Source organism: Lissotriton helveticus, unplaced genomic scaffold (genome assembly GCF_964261635.1).
Source record: "Lissotriton helveticus unplaced genomic scaffold, aLisHel1.1 SCAFFOLD_463, whole genome shotgun sequence".
Classification (NCBI taxonomy): Eukaryota; Metazoa; Chordata; class Amphibia; order Caudata; family Salamandridae; genus Lissotriton; species Lissotriton helveticus.
In genome coordinates, this window is record NW_027612061.1 from 7,751 (window position 1) to 33,243 (window position 25,493).

Here is a 25,493-nt window from a genome sequence, read left to right on the forward strand (position 1 = left end):
GGAGCTAGAGGGCGCTACACAGAGATGGAGCTAGAGAGAGTAAGACAGAGAGAGAGGGAGCTAGAGGGAGTAAGACAGAGAGAGGGAGACAGAGGGAGCTAGAGGGAGCAAGACAGAGAGAGAGGGAGCTAGACAGAGAGAGGGAGCTAGAGGGAGTAAGAGAGAGAGAGAGGAAGCTAGAGGGAGTAAGACAGAGAGAGGGAGCTAAAGGGAGCAAGACAGAGAGAGAGGGAGCTAGAGGGAGTAAGAGAGAGAGAGGGAGCTAGAGGGAGTAAGAGAGAGAGCGGGAGCTAGAGGGAGTAAGACAGAGAGAGGGAGCTAGACAGAGAGAGGGAGCTAGAGGGAGTAAGACAGTACCTAGCGCCGTACATTTCCGACAGAGGTGGTCCATGCTGTAAGTCGTGAGGGGTGACACCATGAGTTACCCGCAACCGGGTGACACCAACCCCATAGTGACGCCACTGGTTGGCAAATAATGTATCTGCGGGAAAGAGATGGGAGTTTTATCTAGTGGCTATTTCCACTCATGTTAAAGTAGCGCAGAGGATTAAGGTGCCTGCTGCAAAGAACATGTCCTTGTGTGTCTGTAAGTTTCTAGGCAACAATAAAAATGTAAAAGAAACTTTGGCGGTTAATGCTCCTGCAGGCGACTGATCAGAGTTTTATCCAGGGGCTGTTTCCACTCAAGCTAAAGTTTTGCAGAGGATTAAGATACCTGCTGTAAAGAATATTTCCTTGTGCATTGAGAGGTTTTCAGGCGACAATAAAAATGTATAGGGAACTTAGGCGATTAATGTAACTGCTGGCGAGAGATGGAAGTTTAATTTAGTGACTGTTGTCAGTGAGGCTAAAGTAGCGCAGAGGATTAAGATACCTGCTGCAAAGAACATGTCCTTGTGTGTCTAAGTTTTTAGGCAACAATACAAATGTAAAGGTAACTTTGGCGGTTAACGTTCCTGTTGGAGAGAGATGGGAGTAGCGCAGAGGATTAAGGTGCCTGCTGCAAAGAAAATGTCCGTGTGTGTTTGTGAGTTTTTAGGCAACAATAAAAATGTAAAGGTAACTTTTGCGGTTAATGTTCCCGCAGGAGATAGATCGGCGTTTTTCCAGGGACTGTTTCCACTCATGCTGAAGTAGCGCAGAGGGTTGAGATACCTACTGCAAAGAACATATCCTTGTGCATTGAGAGGTTTTCAGGCGACAATAAAAATGTAAAGGTAACCTTGACAATTAATGTTTCGATGGGAGAGATCAGAAGTTTTATCTAGTGGCTGTTTCCACTCCTGCTAAAGTTTCTCAGAGGATTAAGGTGCCGGCTGCAAAGAACATGTCCTGGTGTGTTTGTAAGTTTTTAGGCGACAATAAAAATGTAAAGGTAACTTTGGCGGGTAAATTCCTGCAGGAGATAGATCTGAGTTTTATCCAGTGGCTGTTTCTAGTGACGCTAAAGTTTCTCATAGGATTAAGGTGCCTGCTGCAAAGAACATGTCCTGGTGTGTCTGTAAGTTTTTAGGCAACAATAAAAATGTAAAGGTAACTTTGGCGAGTGAGGTTCCTGCAGGACGGAGATGGAAGCTTTTTCTAGTGGCTGCTACTACTGATGCTAAAGTAGCGCAGAGGATTAAGGTGCCTGCTGCAAAGAACATGTCCTTGCGTGTTCAGAGGTTTTCAGGTGACAATAAAAATGTAAAGGTAACTTTGACATTTAATGTTCTTTCAGGAAAGAGAAGGAAGTTAAGATGCCTGATAGACACCAGGTTTGCAGTACGGAGCACAGCAGCCACACTGCTCTACAACATACCTTAGAAACATTGCTCTGGCAAAAGACTTATAAGGACCCAAAGGCGAGACCTATTGGATAATTGTTTAATTCTGCAGTTTGGTGCATGATTCACACGGGAAACATTGTCTGCCCTTGTTTATAAAATCTACAAGGAAAAGAGATACATAGTTTCACTGAGGCTTCTGGTTGCCATGGAAACAGGTGAGAGGGTCATTGAAGAAGGTTCTTGGAATGTTGGTGTTTGAACCGTGGATGACAGTTGAGGGGGAGGGGGGGGGCTCACACCAGCCTCAGCTCCACTCCTCCTTTGTAGGGGGGGGAGGGAAGGATGAGGGTCTGAAGCTCCCTGCAGCTCACTCCAGCCTCAGCTCCGCTCCTCTCCTGTAGGGAGGGTGGGAGGGAAGGATGAGGGTCTGAAGCTCCCTGCAGCTCTCACACCAGCCTCAGCTCCGCTCCTCCATAGAGACAGAAGTACGGGAAGAGCCTCTGTGTGAAGGGGGCCTGCGGGAAGGAGAAGAGAAGCTCCATGGAGTCAGCATTGTACAGGGACAGCCGCCCCCCCTCGTAGTCCAGATACACCCCCAGCTTCAGGGGCTTCTCACGAGGGGACAGAGGGGTCACAGGGGAGGTGAGAGCCCAGTACTGAACCCCCGACCCCCCCACAGCCCAGACTCCCCCCTCAGGTGACCATGGGGCCCCCCCTTCCTGTTCACAGACTCTGCTGCGACCCCCACGCCACAGCACCCCCTCCTGCAGCAGCTGCACCTCCCAGTAATGTCTGCCGGAGGTGAACCCCTCGCTCCCCAGCACACAGAGGGAGTGAGTGAATCTCTTGGGGGTGTCTCTCACACGTCTCCCCCCCTCAGACAGGAGGAGCAGAGGAGAAGCCGTGTCAGGATCCAGAGTCACCATCACTGCAGAGAAGAGATTCACAATTAGAGATTTAATGACACAAAGAAAGGCTGTAATTACTGCTTCTGTTTGATTAATTTACACCACACCTGGTAGGAGCACGCGGCGCTAGAGAGCGCGGCACTAGACTACCACACATGAGACATGCTACATCACACTACCACAAAAGGCATATTACACTACATCACACTACCACACATGAGACATACTACATCACACTACAACACGAGGCATACTACACTACTACACACTACCACACATGAGACATACTACAACACACTACAACACGAGGAATACTACACTGCATCACACTACCACAAACGAAGCATGCTACACTACACCACACTACTACACATGAAGCATGTTACACTACATCACACTACCACACATGAGACATACTACAACACACTGCAACACGAGGAATACTACACTGCATCACACTACCACACATGAGACATACTACAACACACTACAACACGAGGAATACTACACTGCATCACACTACCACACATGAGACATACTACATCACACTACAACACGAGGCATACTACACTACATCACACTACCACAAACGAAGCATGCTACACTACACCACACTACTACACATGAAGCATGTTACACTACATCACACTACCACACATGAGACATACTACAACACACTACAACACGAGGAATACTACACTGCATCACACTACCACACATGAGACATACTACAACACACTACAACACGAGGAATACTACACTGCATCACACTACCACACATGAGACATACTACAACACACTACAACACGAGGCACACTACACTACTACACACTACCACACATGAGACATACTACATCACACTACAACACGAGGAATACTACACTGCATCACACTACCACCAACGAAGCATGCTACACTACATCACACTACTACACATGAAGCATGTTACACTACATCACACTACTACACATGAAGCAAGCTACACTACATCACACTACTACACATTAAGCATGCTACACCAGACTACCACACGAGGCATACTACACTACATCACACTACCACACATGAGACATACTACATCACACTACAACACGAGGCATACTACACTGCATCACACTACCACACATGAGACATGCTACAACACACTACAACACGAGGAATACTACACTGCATCACACTACCACACATGAGACATACTACAACACACTACAACACGAGGAATACTACACTGCATCACACTACCACACATGAGACATACTACATCACACTACAACACGAGGCATACTACACTACATCACACTACCACAAACGAAGCATGCTACACTACACCACACTACTACACATGAAGCATGTTACACTACATCACACTACTACACATGAAGCAAGCTACACTACATCACACTACTACACATGAAGCATGCTACACCAGACTACCACACGAGGCATACTACACTACATCACACTACCACACATGAGACATACTACATCACACTACAACACGAGGCATACTACACTGCATCACACTACTACACATGAGACATGCTACACCACACTACAACACGAGGCATACTACACTACATCAAACTACCACACATGAGACATACTACAACACACTACAACACGAGGAATACTACACTGCATCACACTACCACACATGAGACATACTACAACACACTACAACACAAGGAATACTACACTGCATCACACTACCACACATGAGACATACTACATCACACTACAACACGAGGCATACTACACTACATCACACTACCACAAACGAAGCATGCTACACTACACCACACTACTACACATGAAGCATGTTACACTACATCAAACTACCACACATGAGACATACTACAAAACACTACAACACGAGGAATACTACACTGCATCACACTACCACACATGAGACATACTACAACACACTACAACACGAGGAATACTACACTGCATCACACTACCACACATGAGACATACTACAACACACTACAACACGAGGCACACTACACTACTACACACTACCACACATGAGACATACTACATCACACTACAACACGAGGAATACTACACTGCATCACACTACCACCAACGAAGCATGCTACACTACATCACACTACTACACATGAAGCATGTTACACTACATCACACTACTACACATGAAGCAAGCTACACTACATCACACTACTACACATGAAGCATGCTACACCAGACTACCACACGAGGCATACTACACTACATCACACTACCACACATGAGACATACTACATCACACTACAACACGAGGCATACTACACTGCATCACACTACTACACATGAGACATGCTACACCACACTACAACACGAGGCATACTACACTACATCAAACTACCACACATGAGACATACTACAACACACTACAACACGAGACACACTACACTACTTCACACTACCACACATGAGACATGCTACACCACACTACAACACGAGGCATACTACACTACATCACACTACCACACATGAGACATACTACATCACACTACAACACGGGGTATACTACACTACATCACACTACTACACATGAAGCATGCTACATCACACTACCACACGAGGCATACTACACTACATCACACTACCACACATGAGACATACTACACCACACTACAACACGAGCAATACTACACTACATCACACTACCACAAACGAAGCATGCTACACTACACCACACTACTACACATGAAGCATGTTACACTACATCACACTACTACACATGAAGCTTGCTACACTACATCACACTACTACACATGAAGCATGCTACACTACATCACACTACTACACATGAAGCATGCTACACCACACTACCACACAAGCCATAATACACTACATCACACTACCACGCATAAAGCATGCTACACTACATCACACTACTACACATTAAGCATCCTACACTACATCACACTACTACACATGAAGCATGCTACACTACATCACACTACCACACATGAAGCATGCTACACCACACTACCACGAGGCATACTACACTACACTACCACACATGAAGCATGCTACACCACACTACCACACAAGGCATAATACACTACATCACACTACCACGCATAAAGCATGCTACACTACACGACACTACTACACATTAAGCATCCTACACTACATCACACTGCCACACATGAAGCATGCTACATCACACTACCACACGAGGCATACTACACTACATCACACTACCACACATGAAGCGTGCTACAATACCCTACCACACAATGCATACTACACTACATCACACTACCACACATGAATCATGCTACATCACCCTACCACATGAGGTATACTACACTACATCACACTACCACACATGAAGCTTGCTACACTGCATCACACTACTACACATGAAGCATGCTACACTACATCACACTACTACATATGAAGCTTGCTACATTATATCACACTACTACACATGAAGCATGGGACACTGCATCACACTACTACACATGAAGCCTGCTACACTACATCACACTACTACACATGAAGCATACTACACCACACTACCACACAAGCCATAATACACTACATCACCCTACCACACATAAAGCATACTACATATTACACTACATCACACTACTACACACGAAGCATGCTACACTACATCACACTACCACACATGAAGCATGCTACACTACATCACACTACTACACATGAAGCATGCTACACTACATCACACTACCACACGAGGCATACCACACTACATCACACTACTACCCATGAAGCATGCTACACTACATCGCACTACTACACATGAAGCTTGCTACACTACATCACACTACTACACATGAAGCATGCTACACTACATCACACTACCACAAACGAGACATACTACATCACACTACAACACGAGGCATACTACACTACATCACACTACCACACATAAAGCATACTACATACTACACTACCACACATGAATCATGCTACGCCACACTACCACACAAGGCATATTACACTACTTCACACTACCACACATGAGGCATGCTACAACACACTACCACACATGAAGCATGCTACACTACATCACACTACCACACATGAAACATGCTACATCACACTTCCACACGAGGCATACCACACTACATCACACTACTACACATGAAGCATGCTACACTACATCACACTACTACACATGAAGCTTGCTACACTATATCACACTGCTACACATGAAGCATGCTACACTGCATCACACTACTACACATGAAGCTTGCTATACTATATCACACTGCTACACATGAAGCATGCTACACTGCATCACACTACTACACATGAAGCATGCTACACTACATCACACTACTACACATGAAGCATGCTACATCACACTACCACACGAGGCATACTACACTACATCACACTACCACACATGAGACATACTACATCACACTACAACACGAGGCATACTACACTACATCACACTACCACAAACGAAGCATGCTACATCACACTACCACATGAGGCATACTACACTACATCACACTACCACGCATGAGACATATTACATCACACTACGACACGAGGCATACGACACTACATCACACTACCACAAACGAAGCATGCTACATCACACTACCACACGAGGCATACTACACTACATCACACTACCACGCATGAGACATGCTACACCACACTACAACACGAGGCATACTACACTACTACACACTACCACACATGAGACATGCAACACCACACTACAACACGAGGCATACTACACTACATCACACTACCACACATGAGACATACTACAACACGAGGCACACTACACTACTACACACTACCACACATGAGACATACATCACACTACAACATGAGGCATACTACACTACATCACACTACCACACATGAAGCATGCTACACCACACTACCACACACAGCATACTACACTACTTCACACTACCACACATGAGACATACTACATCACACTACAACACGAGGCATACTACACTGCTTCACACTACCACACATGAGACATACTACATCACACTACAACACGAGGCATACTACACTACATCACACTACCACACATGAAGCATGCTACACCACACTACCACACACAGCATATTACACTACTTCACACTACCACACATGAGACATACTACATCACACTACAACACGAGGCATACTACACTACATCACACTACCACACATGAGACATACTACATCACACTACAACACGAGGCATACTACACTACATCACACTACCACACATGAGACATACTACATCACACTACAACACGAGGCATAATACACTGCATCACACTACCACAAACGAAGCATGCTACACTGCACCACACTACTACACATGAAGCATGTTACACTACATCACACTACTACACATGAAGCATGCTACACCACACTACCACACAAGCCATAATACACTACATCACTCTACTACGCATAAAGCATGCTACACTACACCACACTACTACACATTAAGCATCCTACGCTACATCACACTAATACACATGAAGCATGCTACACCACACTACCATACAAGCCATAATACACTACCACACATGAGACATACTACATATATTGTATGTATGTATTGCGACTTATATAGCGCACGTATCACCCGAAGGTATCAAGGCGCTTGCTTAGGGAACCCGTCCTGGTATTCCCCTGTGAGATACCCCGGCAGGGTATCCACAAGGTGAAAGCCAGGCATCCCGCCGCGAGGGGCCGTAGTGGAGATTAAGCAAGCTATTGCCCAGAGTCGCAGAGTGTGACCCCGTGAGTCGAGTAGGCACCGGAGCGAGAATTGTCGAGTCCGTGGAATTTTTGAGCCCGAGACCCGCCGAGGCGGGGAATCGAACCCTGGTCCACGGCCGATCTCAGCTTCCGGGTCTGCCGCCTCTAACCACTGAGCCACGCTTCTCACACTACAACACGAGGAATACTACACTACATCACACTACCACAAACAAAGCATGCTACACTACACCACACTACTACACATGAAGCATGTTACACTACATCACACTACTACACATGAAGCATGCTACACCACACTACCACACAAGCCATAATACACTACATCACACTACCACGCATCAAGCATGCTACAAAAACACCACACTACTGCACATTAAGCATCCTACACTACATCACACTACTACACATGAAGCATGCTACACCACACTACCACACAAGCCATAATACACTACATCACACTACCACGCATCAAGCATGCTACAAAAACACCACACTACTGCACATTAAGCATCCTACACTACATCACACTACCACGCATAAAGCATGCTACACTACATCACACTACTACACATTAAGCATCCTACACTACATCACACTACTACACATGAAGCATGCTACACTACATCACACTACCACAAACGAAGCATGCTACACTGCATCACACTACTACACATGAAGCATTCTACACTACACCACACTACTACACATTAAGCATCCTACACTACATCACACTACCACACATGAAGCATGCTACATCACACTACCACACGAGGCATACTACACTACATCACACTACCACACATAAAGCGTGCTACAATACCCTACCACACATGCATACTACACTACATAACACTACCACACATGAATCATGCTACATCACCCTACCACATGAGGTATACTACACTACATCACACTACCACACATGAAGCATGCTACACTGCATCACACTACTACACATGAAGCATGCTACACTACATCACACTACTACACATGAAGCTTGCTACAATATATCACACTACTACACATGAAACTTGCTACACTGCATCACACTACTACACATGAAGCATGCTACATTACATCACACTACTACACGAGGCATACTACACTACATCACACTACCACAAACGAAGCATGCTACATCACACTACCACATGAGGCATACTACACTACATCACACTACCACGCATGAGACATACTACATCACACTACGACACGAGGCATACGACACTACATCACACTACCACAAACGAAGCATGCTACATCACACTACCACACGAGGCATACTACACTACATCACACTACCACGCATGAGACATGCTACACCACACTACAACACGAGGCATACTACACTACTACACACTACCACACATGAGACATGCAACACCACACTACAACACGAGGCATACTACACTACATCACACTACCACACATGAGACATACTACAACACACTACAACACGAGGCACACTACACTACTACACACTACCACACATGAGACATACTACATCACACTACAACACGAGGCATACTACACTACATCACACTACCACACATGAAGCATGCTACACCACACTACCACACAAGCCATAATACACTACATCACACTACCACGCATAAAGCATGCTACACTACATCACACTACTACACATTAAGCATCCTACCCTACATCTCACTACTACACATGAAGCATGCTACACTACATCACACTACCACAAACGAAGCATGCTACACTGCATCACACTACTACACATGAAGCATGCTACACTACACTACACTACCACACATGAAGCATGCTACACCACACTACCACACAAGGCATAATACACTACATCACACTACCACGCATAAAGCATGCTACACTACACCACACTACTACACATTAAGCATCCTACACTACATCACACTACCACACATGAAGCATGCTACATCACACTACCACACGAGGCATACTACACTACATCACACTACCACACATAAAGCGTGCTACAATACCCTACCACACAATGCATACTACACTACATAACACTACCACACATGAATCATGCTACATCAGCCTACCACATGAGGTATACTACACTACATCACACTACCACACATGAAGCATGCTACACTGCATCACACTACTACACATGAAGCATGCTACACTACATCACACTACTACACATGAAGCTTGCTACAATATATCACACTACTACACATGAAACTTGCTACACTGCATCACACTACTACACATGAAGCATGCTACACTACATCACACTACTACACATGAAGCATACTACACCACACTACCACACAAGCCATAATACACTACATCACACTACCACACATGAAGCATGCCACATCACACTACCACACGAGGCATACTACACTACATCACACTACCACACATGAAGTGTGCTACAATACCCTACCACACAATGCATACTACACTACATAACACTACCACACATGAAGCATGCTACACTGCATCACACTACTACACATGAAGCATGCTACACTACATCACACTACTACACATGAAGCTTGCTACATTATATCACACTACTACACATGAAGCATGCTACACTGCATCACACTACTACACATGAAGCATGCTACACTACATCACACTACTACACATGAAGCATACTACACCACACTACCACACAAGCCATAATACACTACATCACACTACCACACATAAAGCATACTACATACTACACTACATCACACTACTACACACGAAGCATGCTACACTACATCACACTACCACACATGAAGCATGCTACACTACATCACACTACCACACATGAATCATGCTACACCACACTACCACACAAGGCATATTGCACTACTTCACACTACCACACATGAAGCGTGCTACAACACCCTACCACACAAGGCATAATACACTACATAACACTACTACACATGAAGCATGCCACATCACACTACCACACGAGGCATACCACACTACATCACACTACTACACAAGAAGCATGCTACACTACATCACACTACTACACATGAAGCCTGCTACACTATATCACACTGCTACACATGAAGCTTGCTACACTACATCACACTACTACACATGAAGCTTGCTACAATATATCACACTACTACACATGAAACTTGCTACACTGCATCACACTACTACACATGAAGCATGCTACACTACATCACACTACTACACATGAAGCATACTACACCACACTACCACACAAGCCATAATACACTACATCACACTACCACACATGAAGCATGCTACATCACACTACCACGCGAGGCATACTACACTACATCACACTACCACACATGAAGCATGCTACAATACCCTACCACACAATGCATACTACACTACATAACACTACCACACATGAAGCATGCTACACTGCATCACACTACTACACATGAAGCATGCTACACTACATCACACTACTACACATGAAGCTTGCTACATTATATCACACTACTACACATGAAGCATGCTACACTGCATCACACTACTACACATGAAGCATGCTACACTACATCACACTACTACACATGAAGCATACTACACCACACTACCACACAAGCCATAATACACTACCACACATAAAGCATACTACATACTACACTACATCACACTACTACACACGAAGCATGCTACACTACATCACACTACCACACATGAAGCATGCTACACTACATCACACTACCACACATGAATCATGCTACACCACACTACCACACAAGGCATATTACACTACTTCACACTACCACACATGAAGCGTGCTACAACACCCTACCACACAAGGCATAATACACTACATCACACTACTACACATGAAGCATGCCACATCACACTACCACACGAGGCATACCACACTACATCACACTACTACACAAGAAGCATGCTACACTACATCACACTACTACACATGAAGCCTGCTACACTATATCACACTGCTACACATGAAGCTTGCTACACTACATCACACTACTACACATGAAGCATGTTACATCACACTACCACACGAGGCATACCACACTACATCACACTACTACACATGAAGTATGCTACACTACATCACACTACTACACATGAAGCCTGCTACACTATATCACACTGCTACACATGAAGCATGCTACACTGCATCACACTACTACACATGAAGCATGCTACACTACATCACACTACTACACATGAAGCATACTACACCTCACTACCACACAAGCCATAATACACTACATCACACTACCACACATAAAGCATACTACATACTACACTACATCACACTACTACACATGAAGCATGCTACACTACATCACACTACCACACATGAAGCATGCTACACTACATCACACTACCACACATGAATCATGCAACACCACACTACCACACAAGGCATACCACACTACATCACACTACCACACATGAATCATGCTACAACACCCTACCACACAAGGCATAATACACTACATCACACTACTACACATGAAGCATGCCACATCACACTACCACACGAGGCATACCACACTACATCACACTACTACACAAGAAGCATGCTATATTATATTACTCTACTACATATGAAGCCTGCTACACTATATCACACTGCTACACATGAAGCTTGCTTCACTGCATCACACTACTACACATGAAGCTTGCTACACTATATCACACTGCTACACATGAAGCATGCTACACTACATCACACTACCACACGAGGCATACTACACTACACCACACTACCACACATGAGGCATGCTACATCACACTACAACACAAGCCATAAAACACTACATCACACTACCACACATGAAGCATGCTGCACCACACTACCACACAAGCCATAATAAACGACATCACAGTACCACACATGAAGCATGCTACACAACTCTACAACACGAGGTATACTACACTGCATCACACTAACACACATGAAGCGTGCTACAACACCCTACCACACAAGGCATGCTACACTAAATAACACTACCACACATGAAGCATGATACATCACACCACCACACGAGGCATACTACACTACATCAAACTACCACATATAAAGCATGCAACACCACACTACAACACAAGGTATACTACACTACATCACACTACCAAACAAGAAGCATGCTACTCAACACTACAACACAAGGTATACTACACTACATCACACTACCACACATGAAGTGTGAGTCTGTGAGAGAGTGTCTGTGAGAGATTGTCTGTGAGAGTGTCTGTGGGAGTGTCTGTGTGAGAGAGTCTGTGTGAGAGAGTGTCTGTGAGAGTGTCTATGAATGTCTATGACAGTGTCTATGAGTGTCGATGAGAGTGTCGGTGACAGTCTCAGTGAGTGTCTGTGAGAGAGTGTTTGTGAGAGTCTGTGAGAGAGTGTCTGTGTGAGAGTGTCTGCGAGAGAGAGTACCAGGACTGTCTGCCTGTCCCGGTCAGGTGGTGGTAAAGCCCTAATTTGCATGTAGATGTTGTCTGGTCTGTTTTGGCATACGTGCGCACTTTATAAAGCATATAGCTATAACAAACGATATCATTTTCATAAACAGTATCAAACATGCATAATAAACCCAATTGTATTTACCTTTATAACGCTTCATCTCTGGGCCTTGAAGCTTCACATTATTACACCTGAAACAACACATCAATCATGTTGGTGTTACAGAACAAACACAGTTTACAGGATAACATACGGAACACCAGATACAGCCTGTAATTAAAAAAGTAATCCTGTGATCCCAGGCGCTCCTGTGGACCAGTGCAAAGAGTGTGTTACTCTTGACACAACAACAATCAAAGCTCCAATGACACATGGCAACCCAGTTACAACCTGCTGAGCAGAGGCTGGGTGAGGATAACAGGCGACACCCCACTAAAATCACAGAATACCAAAAAAAAACAAGGCCCCGCTGCTTGCAATGATGAAGGGACATAGATTGACAGCCAATAAAGCCGGTCAATGGGGAAAAAGACTATTCGGCAACGCTCGATTCAAACTGGTGCAATTCAGTTATCACCACATGAACATGGAGTTCTCCACACTGCTCAAGATGCCATGAAACACAGCTGACTCTCGGAGTATGAGGTGGCGATGACCTTCAGTACAAACATACTAGTCTGAGTTAGAGAGAAGGCTGCCTCCGCGCACTGGACGGCTTCCCGAACTATGCCCAGTGCTTACAGCAGATGAAAGAAAAGGAAAGATGAAAAGACAGGTCACTCCACTGGAGAATATACTAGCAGAACTTTATAATGTCTTTAATTGTGTGTCTTGTAATTAATCTCTAGATGCCAGCACTTGTGAATCTCTGTGGTCATGAACCTGTGAATCTCTGTGGTCCTGCACCTTGGAATCTCTGTGGTCCTGCATCTTGGAATCTCTGTGGTCCTGCATCTTGGAATCTCTGTGGTCCTGCATCTTGGAGTCTCTGTGGTCCTGCACCTTGGAATCTCTGTGGTCCTGCATCTTGGAATCTCTGTGGTCCTGCATCTTGGAATCTCTGTGGTCCTGCATCTTGGAATCTCTGTGATCCTGCATCTTGGAATCTCTGTGGTTCTGCATCTTGGAATCTCTGTGGTCCTGCATCTTGGAATCTCTGTGGTCCTGCATCTTGGAGTCTCTGTGGTCCTGCACCTTGGAATCTCTGTGGTTCTCTACCAGGGAATCTCTCAACTCCTGATTCTTGGGATATCTGTGGTCATGAACCTGTGAATCTCTGTGGCCATGTACCTGTGAATCTCTGTGGTCACGAACCTGTGAATCTCTGTGGTCATGAACCTGTGAATCTCTGTGGTCATGAACCTGTGAATCTCTGTGGTCATGTACCTGTGAATCTCTGTGGTCATGTACACGTGAATCTCTGTGGTCATGAACCTGTGAATCTCTGTAGTCATGAACCTGTGAATCTCTGTGGTCATGATGATGTCTGTGAGACATAGTTGAAATTGCTCTTCTGCGACGGTAGAATTTTCTTCAGGCACTAAGATACACTGAGTATCATCGGCATATGAAGTGGTTTCAATTTTAAAGGATAATATTCTTTCAATGAGGGGAGCCATATATATGATGAATAAAACCAGGCGGATGGCAGATCCCTGAGGAATGCCAGACTTGAGTGACGTTTCAGTTGGCTGGTAATGTCCAAGCGTAACCACCTGCCTGTGGTCGGCAATGAAGGACTTTAGCCAAGCCAAGGCTAGATGGGAAATGCCGCACATCTTCAGGCGGTGCTCTAGAATATCATGGGAGATCGAGTCAAATGCAGCTGATAGATCTAATGGGATCAGACTGCATTTTTACCCATATCAACGGCAAATTTAGGGTTCAGTGCATTCAAGAAGAGCGGATTCGGTGGAATGGTTAGGTCGAAAACCATACGGGCGAGGGTGCAAAAGGTTGGTCGCTTCAACAAAAGTGGTCAATTGACTATTGACTAATTTCTCCGTGATCTTACTAAGGTAGGGCAACAAAGAGATGAGCTGTAGATTGGAGAGAGTAGTACGATACTTTAATTGGTTTTTTAAAGGAGTTTTAAAGCAGCAACCTTTCCAGTCAGTGGGAACTTCTGCAGTTAACAGGGAAGAATTGATTATTTCATTGATAACCGAGTGGACAACATCAATAATAGTGTGAAGAACTTCCAGCAGGCTAGCATAGAAAGGTGACCCCGACTCACAGGAAAGGATGGCTTGCCGTGACTGTTCTAGGCTAATGGTCTGGAAGGTTTGCAGATTAGAGATGACCTTATAAGATACAGAAGACGTGTCTATGGGAGGAACATATCCCATATAAAATCTGTTTGTAACTTTTGGATTTTTGGTTAAAAAAAGTTAACAATATTGTCAAATAATGTTTGAGAAGTGGGTTATTTTGAGTTTAAAGATACATTTTTTTATCCGATTTAGCTGATGTAATTAGATTTGTGTAATACGCTTTTTTCTCCACTTAAATTTGTTTGTGATAAGCTTACAGAACTGTTTTGAACTGAGCTTAGTCTTCTGAATTGTATCCTTTCTGCCATCTACTCTCAGATTGTCTACATTGAAGGTGTAATTCAGTTAGTTTTTGAGTATAGCAGGGGGCTGATACTTTAGTGATCGATTTCATTTTCAAAGAATTATGGGGGGTGAATATATTACTAACAGTGATCATCCAATGGTTAAAGCTCTGGTTATCCTGAGAGGTGCTGACTGATAAGGTGGGTCTAAGCCCTAATGCACGGTTAACTAGATCTGGGTGCTCCTGCATGTCGCCCCACTTGCGTAATGTCTTGGGGGAACTAGTAGTAGGTGGCCTTGGGGGATTAATATGGGGCCAAGTGATTCTAAACTGAATAAGTGTATGTGCTGACCAAGGCAAAGGAAATGGGGGAGTTGACAGTTAATGAACATAGATTGGAGAAAATTCCATCCATCCCCTGTAGCAGCAAGACATGCTCCTTTCACACTGAGAGGAGGATAATAAATCAGCCTCACCTGCTCAGGGTACTTCTGACATCCTGCAAAACAGAAAAAGAAATACAATGAATGCAGTTTCCACTGAATATATTAACATTTTGTATTCATTTAGCATGGAAATGTGTTTGGAAATCTAAGCTCCATTGAACTCTTCTATCTCTAGTTTGAAGACTCTGGGAGCCCCCCCCACATCCTCGTACAAAGTCTGATATTCTGTCGGCACAGGCGGTGACATCCTGAGTGGATATCCCATGACACAGCACAATCTGAAATATTCTGAATGGGGTCACATGACACAACAGAAACTGATATTCTGAGTAATATAAAAAGGATCTCTACCCCGGAAAACCCCAGGAGTTCACTTTTTCACCACTGGTCCTTGACCTCTCCTGTGTTGTAAGCCTTCCTAAAGACGTCTCACCCCCTGCAATTGCTGCTAAAATGGAATTAGGAGCTTCAACCTATAGAGCCTGCCTTTTAATATATGGCGAGCTATGCTTGAACAGTGAGGGTAAGGGGCTCTGGGTAGGTCACAGAAGACCTGTCTAAAGACTATGTGTGCACTATGAGTGTTGCATGTGTGGATTAGGGTGAGCGTGGAACTTGTCTGTTGTGCGATAACCTAAAATGACAGCATTTTGTATCTGCTGTGTGTCAAGAGTGCCAAACAAGGAGGTAAGTTATGGGTACATAAAAGTCCCTTGAAGCTGACCGGACTCCTCTGAAAGGAAGGAGGGAGACAGGTGCCACTTAAAAGTGCCAGGACAGTCCGGGACCACTTCCCGCTACACTCTTGTCCAGCATGGTTGCTGAGGACAGCGCAGTGATTTGGAAGGCCTCTCCCTCTTTTGTGTCTTTGTCTCAGATTCCATCAAGCCACACTAACCTCTGCTCCCACTTACTGCCACGTTTGAGAAAACAAAACTTTGGCCTGGACCATTCTGGGCAAATAAGGAAAATGCTACTTACCAGTATGCATCTGTTCTTGGCATGTAGAGCTGCAGATTACTACACTTTGCATTAGATCACCACCTGGTGTTGGGCTCAGATGAGTGCATGTTGTTGCCGTTTTGGAAGAAGTCTTTTGTAGTCACAAGATAGGTGACTCCTCCCTTGGACGATATTGCGCATGGGCATCGGCTCCATCCTTAGATTGTTTTCCGCCATGATGGGAAATGATGGAGTTAGTAGAAGTAAAGAAAAGGATGTCCATGCGTGTGCATCTAAGTAAGATAAAACTGGAACAGATCCAGGTCCTGGGGAGGCAGGAGGGCGTGTAGTAATCTGCAGCTCTACATGCCAAGAACAGATGCATACTGGTAAGTAGCATTTTCCGTTCGAGGCATATGCGCTGCAGATACTACACTTTGCATCGATTGTGCAGCAGTGTCTCCCCTAGTGGTGGTCACCTGTACCGTTGCAGTAGTTTGAATGAGAGTTTTAAGGACAGCTTGGCCTACTGCAGCTTGCTGCTTGGCTTGCACATCAACACAGTAGTGTTTAGTGAAGGTGTAGACCATGTTGCTGCCTTGCATATGTCTTCTAGGGGATGTTCCGTAAGAAAGCCATAGAGGCTCCTAGTTTGCGTGTGAAGTGTGCTCTAGGAGGAACTGTTAATGTACGTTTTGGTTTTTGATAGCATATTTGTATACATTTTACAATCCACCTTGCAATTACACCCTTAGAGATGAGGTTGGCTTTGTGAGGTGGAAAGAAAGATACAAACAATTGTTTTGTTTTTCCAAAAGATTTAGTCCTATCTATATAGTAGAGAAGAGCTCTTTTAACATCTAGTGTGTGTAGAGCTCTTTCTGCTACAGAGTCACGGTTTTAGAAAACACAGGTAACTCTACAGATTGGTTTAAATGAAAAGGAGTTATGACTTTTGGAAGGAATTTAGGATTAGTTCTTAGAACCACTTTGTTACGATGTAGTTGTAAAAATGGTTCTTGTATTGTGAAAGCTTGTATCTCACTTACTCTTCTACGAGAGATAATAGCAATAAGGAAAGCTGTTTTCCATGTGAGGAATTGCAGTTCACATTTGTGTAAAGGTTCAAAAGGTGGTCCCATGAGTCTTGTAAGAACAACATTTAGGTTCCACACTGGAGAAGGTGGTAACCTCGGGGGAATGATTATTTTTTAATCCTTCCACAAATGCTTTAATAGCTGGTACTCTAAAAAGTGACAGATGTTGTCTGTTTTGTAAATATGCTGCAATTGTTGCAAGGTGCAGGCGTATGGATGAATATGCCAAGTTACATCTTTGTAAATGTAAAAGGTAGCAAATTAGTCAGTCAGTCAAAGTACTTTATTTCGGTAACATACCATAAAAAGGCCATACATACACAATAAGCATAACGCAATAGCAAAGGATAAAACAGGTAAAACCATGTATTAAAAATCACATACAAACAGTTCCTGCAAATATTTAAAAAACATCGGTTATTGCACCGAAATGTCAGTATATAAAATATATAAAATTGGATAAAAAGTGTGGCACCTCCTAAAAGTAGCCCTTAGTAGGAAATATGAGCTTCCAGCTTTAGTATTGCACATCTCATATACCACATAGATTGGAGAAATCTTGCTGTGGCAAAAACTATCAGGGGGGAAGTGTCATATTTAAGAATCCTGAATACCTCCCTGTAATCCCTAAAGCCCCTAACCCTACATAGCTGCAAAATCCATTTCTCCCTAGCCCTAGCGTAAGTGGGGCAGAAGAGCAGAACGTGCAGATCTGTCTCACTGCTGCCCGAACACCCCGGGCAGGTACTTGCCGTTGAGGAAGCGTTCCGCCATTTGTGCGTTACCGCCCTCAATGGCAATGCGCTGTGTCTGAACTGGGTGTAAAATTTCTTAGCCAAGGAGGGCTGGATATCGTCCAAAAAGACTTCAAAGCGGGGATAAACCTTGATGTTCAAGAAAGTGTCCGTTAGCCTACCCGTCGAGAGATTGCATGTTGTAGACACCATGCGGTACCTTCTAAGAGCTGCATTCAGTAGTTTTTTAGAAAGCAAAGGGCAGGAATCTTGGGGAAACGACCACATGTCTCCCCTGTCTAAAGCATGGCAGAGGTGCTTGATGTAATTCAACCAGGGTATTTTCCCCGAGGTCCCCCTATGCAGAATGTCTCTCAGGTCATCCCTATAGCTCGAAAGCTCAGGAGTCACCCAAAAGACGCCTGCAGTACAGGAGAGGACGATTTGCTACGATCTCCTGGATTGGGACCAGGCCCAGGTCCAACCTCAGAGGGATCAAAGGCGAGCTCACAGGGAGATGGAGCAAGCGCCTAATAAAACTGTTTTCCGTGAGCATCAAAGGGGCAGCTGATGTATGGCCCCATAGCTCTACGCCATAGAGTGCGCCCCCTCTTGCTTGGGCCTTATAGATCTCAAGAGGCGGGCTCAGGAGTTTCAATGAGGTGTCATTAAAAACCTTTAAAATACCACCCGATGATTGGGCCAGCTTTAGGTTGGCCCTAGCCTTATGGGACCCCCAGTCCATCTTGTCATTCAGTGTGACCCCCAAGTACTCAAAGGTGGACACACGGTCCAACACTATTCCATACATATGCGGGCGGGGGCAATTGGCCGATTTATAGTTAAAGACCACTAACTTTGCTTTCGAGATGTTGATCTCCAGATTTCTCAGATGGCAAAAGGAGCAGAATGCGTCTAATGTGCGCTGTATACCCCCTGACGATTTTGACACCAGGAGTGTATCATCGGCGAACATTAGGGCCGGTATCCGTCGCCCCGCTAAACTGGGAGAGTCCAAGTCTTTTGCTCCCGAGAGATGGTCTATTAGCCCATTAGGAAAGAGGGAGAAGAGGGTAGGAGCCAAGAGGCACCCCAGCCTTACTCCCCTCTCAACCGGGAAGGGGGCCGACAACTCCCCACTCCTCCCATACCTCACCCTAGCATATGTGCCCTGATGCAGTCGTTTAAATAGGTGGCACAAGTAAGAGGGGGCACCCATCGCCAGCAGCAAAACCCACAGCTTGTCCCTATGGACCAGGTCAAATGCGGACCGAAGGTCCACAAAGATCAAAAACAAACTACCCACCCCAATAGTGACCGTCTTCCAGTAGACCAACTGTAGTCTAAACAGTTGGTCTATGTTAGAAACCTTTGCTCGGAAGCCCGCCTGAAGGGAGGTTAGGATGTGTTGGTCATCCATCCAACTCTGCAACCTTGATAACAAAAGGCGGGCAAAGATTTTCTGGAGGACGTCCATCAAACTTATGGGGCGGTAATTAGACAGGTCTAGGGGGAAGCTTTCTTGTGAATGGGGATTATTTCGGCTCCCAACCAGGTTTACGGGATCTTCAGACCCTGCAAAATGACATTAAAATAAACACAAATGTAGGGAGCCCATACCTTTTGTTTGCTACAGTAGAGGCCGCCAGGGATCCTGTCCAGGCCCGGGGCTTTTCCTAATTTCAAGCTACCAAGGGGCCCCCGCACTTCATGGACAGAGCAAGGTGGGCAGACCAGGGCCGGGGCTTCCAGGAGAGCCAATTCTGTAGGGCGATTTTGCAAAACAGCCTCCTCGTGGTGGTCACTATGGCCAGATGAATACAGGGGCTTAAAATGATCTAGCCACGCGTCTTCACTCAGATTAGGGATGATGGCAGACTTCCCCTCGGCCGACCCGACTCGCACAAGGTTCCAGAATGACCTGAAATCTCGGGTTCCCAATGCCACTCGGATATTGTCCCACCTGGCGGCTTCCTACTCAGCCCTTGCCTCCCTAATCAAAGTTTTATACACCTGCCTCGCCGTTCTAATGCTAAAGATTGAACCCGATTTGACCTCCCTGATCAAGCACCTCTTTGCGTGGCTACATTCTTTGTTAAACCAGTGATCCTGCCTCTTTGACCCACCGCTCCTAACATCCAAAGAGTAGACATAGCGGGCCAGGGAGCCAAAAAGGTTATTATGTATATCTTGGAGCCCCTGGAGTGGGAGGGGAGAGGTTCGCAACCTGCAACCGGGAGGTTAGAAACCTCCGTGAGAGAGCTTTCAACAAGTTGATATAATTCTGCCAGCCTCTCAGGAGCCAGTGCAATCCTCTCCCATCTAACTCTTCTCCCTCCCGCCGCTATGACTAGATTAAAGTCAGTAGCCGTTTCCTCACGTCCTGAATCATTGCGACAGCCAAGGGGAACAAGCAGTTCTAATGACAATAAATTGTGATCGCTATCGAACCTTGGGATCACAGAAAAAGTTCTGAGGCAAGCCCAAAACTCTAAATTCACCAATATATAATCTATGGTAGAGCTTCCCCCGGTCTGTTAAATGTACTGGTCCCTGGAACATCTGGGGCCAATCTACCATTACAAGCCGTTAGTGAATATAGAAAAGCCAACTTGTTAATCGCAAGGGCTTTTCTGGGTACATGGTGCAGTCCGGAATGAACCAACTTTCGTCCTCTTCCGCGGAAATAGAGGGAATCCCCGAAAATGGCTCAAAGTGACAGTTGAGGTCTGCACCAATAATTTTATGAGCACCCGGGGGAAGAGATTGTAAAAGAGTTTCCAGTGCTTCCAAGGTTGATAGGCCCAGCTGGAGCGGATGAGGGCGCAGGTATATAATAAACACTGCCAACAAAGGCCCCTTGTTGAAATTCAATATAACACAGAGAATGTCCGGGCAGTGGGAATCTACTACCTTAACCGTACATCCCAGATGGACAGCAACTCAAATACATAACCCCCCCTGAAGGTCTGCCCCTCAAGCCTTGTACTGCTGGGATATGGAAGGACGCATATCCCTCCTTGACCGGTGGGGACAGCATCCAAGTCTCTTGAAAGAGACATAAATCATAGCACTCCATCAACTCTCCCCACTCCGGATTTAGCAGCTTTCTCTCGAGTTCTGCTACATTCCACCATCCGCCAGTAGTAGAGGCTCGATAGAGCAGGAAGGTTTAGAATGTAAATGGTTACCCACTTCCTCTGCAGAACTAACTAACCCCAGATTAGAAGAGGGCGGGGGAATAATAAAATGTGTCCCTTCTAGACCGACTCTCTCACCTGGAGCACACTTCACTCTGCTAGGATTCCCCCCACCTTCACACACCGTGTGGGGCAAAACAGATCCTACGGGGAGAAAATTAATAGCGGTCAGTCTATATTGCCTAGGGCAGAGTATCTATTACCCATAGCGATGTTAAATTCATGATCATAACCAGCAAGAAAGGGGTGGAATGGGTCATACCCCCCTAAAGCTGGAGGTTGTGAATAGAAATACCCCAAATGGACGGTGTTAATAGAGTTCGCGTGGCAAAACCCTCCATTGTGTAATACATGTTCAACAGCCCTTGGATCCCGAAAATTCACAATCACACAGTCACCACTAATGTCCTTAGGTCTCGTCCCCAACCAACTTACTCTATGTGCAAACATAATTTCCCCCTGCCCGGCACCCATTAAAGGTCTATGCCTACTTAACCAGAAGATAACTTTGTTCTTCAATTCCGGAAAAGATTCCCATGTATCGCCTGGGAGGGCAGGGACGCCTGTGAGCACCACCACATAGGGCGAGGCTTCCGGCGGAACCTGGGGTAGGGGAGTGTATTTGGAAGAGCCCAGCATGTTGTTATTTCCTAGCGGGCACTCTAAGAGCCCAGTTGGTTTTGGCAGCCCTGGTGGTTCCTGTACTTTACATCCCGGGACAGATGGAGGCGCAATAGAGCGACCAATGGGACCTGGCCCATTAGTAGTTAATGTGGGAGTCGTGATCTTAGGAGGGATCAGTACAGGGGAGGGGGGATTAGGGCAAAGGCTATTGGCCGGAGGCTGGTCCTTCGCAGCCACGTTGGTGGGTCCTTTGGCCGGTGCCGAAATAGTATTCCCCGATGCAGTGGCTGTCTGTGCTTTCCCTGAGCCTTTACTATTTATCAAAGAGACCAGTCTGTCAATCTTAGAGGACAAAGATTTAAAATGGGTAATGATGAACAGTTCCATATGGGCCTGGAGATCGAACAAAAGGTTTGTAGCCCAGAGAGGGGGACCAGAGAAAACACGAGGACTGGGATTGGGGTCACAAAAGCCCTGCTCAGAATCTCCACAAGCAGGAGTAGGTACTGGTGCCTTAGTGGGTTTCCCCTTTTTCTTAGATTTTATGGGTCTGGCACAACGCACGTGCTCCTGAGGTGGGGCCCGGGGGGGGAAGAGGAAGGTCGGGATTGCACGCTCTCAATTGCAAAATCTGAATCAGACACAATCTGAGCACCAGGTAGGTCTGAGAATGAGGGCATAAGGGAGGTCATAAAATCTGTAGGGAAAGCTGTGGCTACGGAGCAGTCTTCCAGAAGAGTAGAGGAGGGCATAGCAGGGGTAATCGAAAGACGCCTTTCCGTATTTTCTATAGCGTTTGCCACAACCCCTATTGTTTTTTGAAGCATTTTATCAATAGCGTATGGCTAGGTAGGAAGCCGATAATAGCCTGGTCATAGGGCGGTGGGCAGTCGGCTTATCTCCCTTGCACATGCTGCTGCTCTCGGCTACTTACAGCGAATTAGGGAGTGAAATAAAATACCTAAAATACAAAGTTACACCAAGGGCAAGAACACAGTGAACTATAACAATATAACAAAAGTGGCCAAGTAAAACTATTTAAACAACAAGAAGTGTTGTTAGTCTCTTCGACTGCATATTATAGAATAACATTAAAACGAGGTACCGCTATAGAGTTCACCCAAGATATCTTTTGCGGGAAGGTTTAGAGGGGTGGCCCAGCTCGGCCTCTGTCGGCCCCGGACGGCCACAGACGGTCCCGCCCTTGTCCCGCGACGCGGGTACTAAAGAGTGACTATATAGGAGGAGACTCGAAGGGCGTGGCTTGTTCCTGGTGATTATCAGGCACAGAATCCTGGGACTTGGAGTCTGCCTCGGTGTTCCGGCGTGACTCTACAAGTCCAGGATGCGGGTAAGGGCCCCACGACGATCCTTCAGAGCCCGCAGTTCGTGGAAGGGCTTAGCAAGGTTTAGTCCAGTTGAAAAACAGCTCCACAATGACCTCCGCGCTGTGGCACCCGCGAAGCGGGTGCGGCGAGGTCTAATAAGCGCCTGAGGCTGGGGGCGAGGCTTGTTCCCGGTCCAGGTGATTATCAGGCACAGAATCCTGGGACTTGGAGTCCGCCTCTGTGTTCCGGCGTGACTCTACAAATCCAAGATGCGGGTAAAGGCCCCACGACGATCCTCCAGAGCCCGCAGTTCGTGGAAGGGCTTAGCAAGGTTTAGTCCAGTTGAAAAACAGCTCCACAATGACCTCCGCGCTGCGGCACCCGCAAAGCGGGTGCGGCGAGGTCTAGTAAGCGCCTGAAGCTGGGGGCGAGGCTTGTTCCCGGTCCAGGTGATTATCAGGCACAGAATCCTAGGACTTGGAGTCCGCCTCGGTGTTCCGACGTGACTCTACAAGTCCAGGATGTGGGTAAGGGCCCCACGACGATCCTCCAGAGCCCGCAGTTCATGGAAGGGCTTAGCAAGGTTTAGTCCAGTTGAAAAACAGCTCCACAATGACCTCCGCGCTGTAGCAAATTATATTCTGGATAGAAGCATCCAGGGGATCAATTTGGTTATTGTTGCAATGCATGGCAAATCTCTTCCATTTAGCAGCATACCAAGCTCT

At 45.7% G+C, this 25,493-nt stretch overlaps 1 protein-coding gene across 1 annotated transcript in view; it reads right to left on the minus strand.

The window, feature by feature from the left end:
- Positions 1-2,133: 2,133 nt before the first annotated feature.
- The window catches only part of LOC144807626 (E3 ubiquitin-protein ligase TRIM39-like), a 272,702-nt gene continuing 249,342 nt past the window's right edge, over positions 2,134-25,493 (minus strand). The window contains exons 4-6 of the mRNA XM_078673250.1: positions 16,874-16,896; positions 13,983-14,029; positions 2,134-2,697 (exon numbers count right to left, since the gene is read on the minus strand). Of these exons, the coding sequence (XP_078529376.1) occupies positions 2,216-2,697; positions 13,983-14,029; positions 16,874-16,896 (552 nt within the window). The 3' untranslated portion in view covers positions 2,134-2,215. The remainder of the gene's footprint in view (positions 2,698-13,982; positions 14,030-16,873; positions 16,897-25,493) is intronic.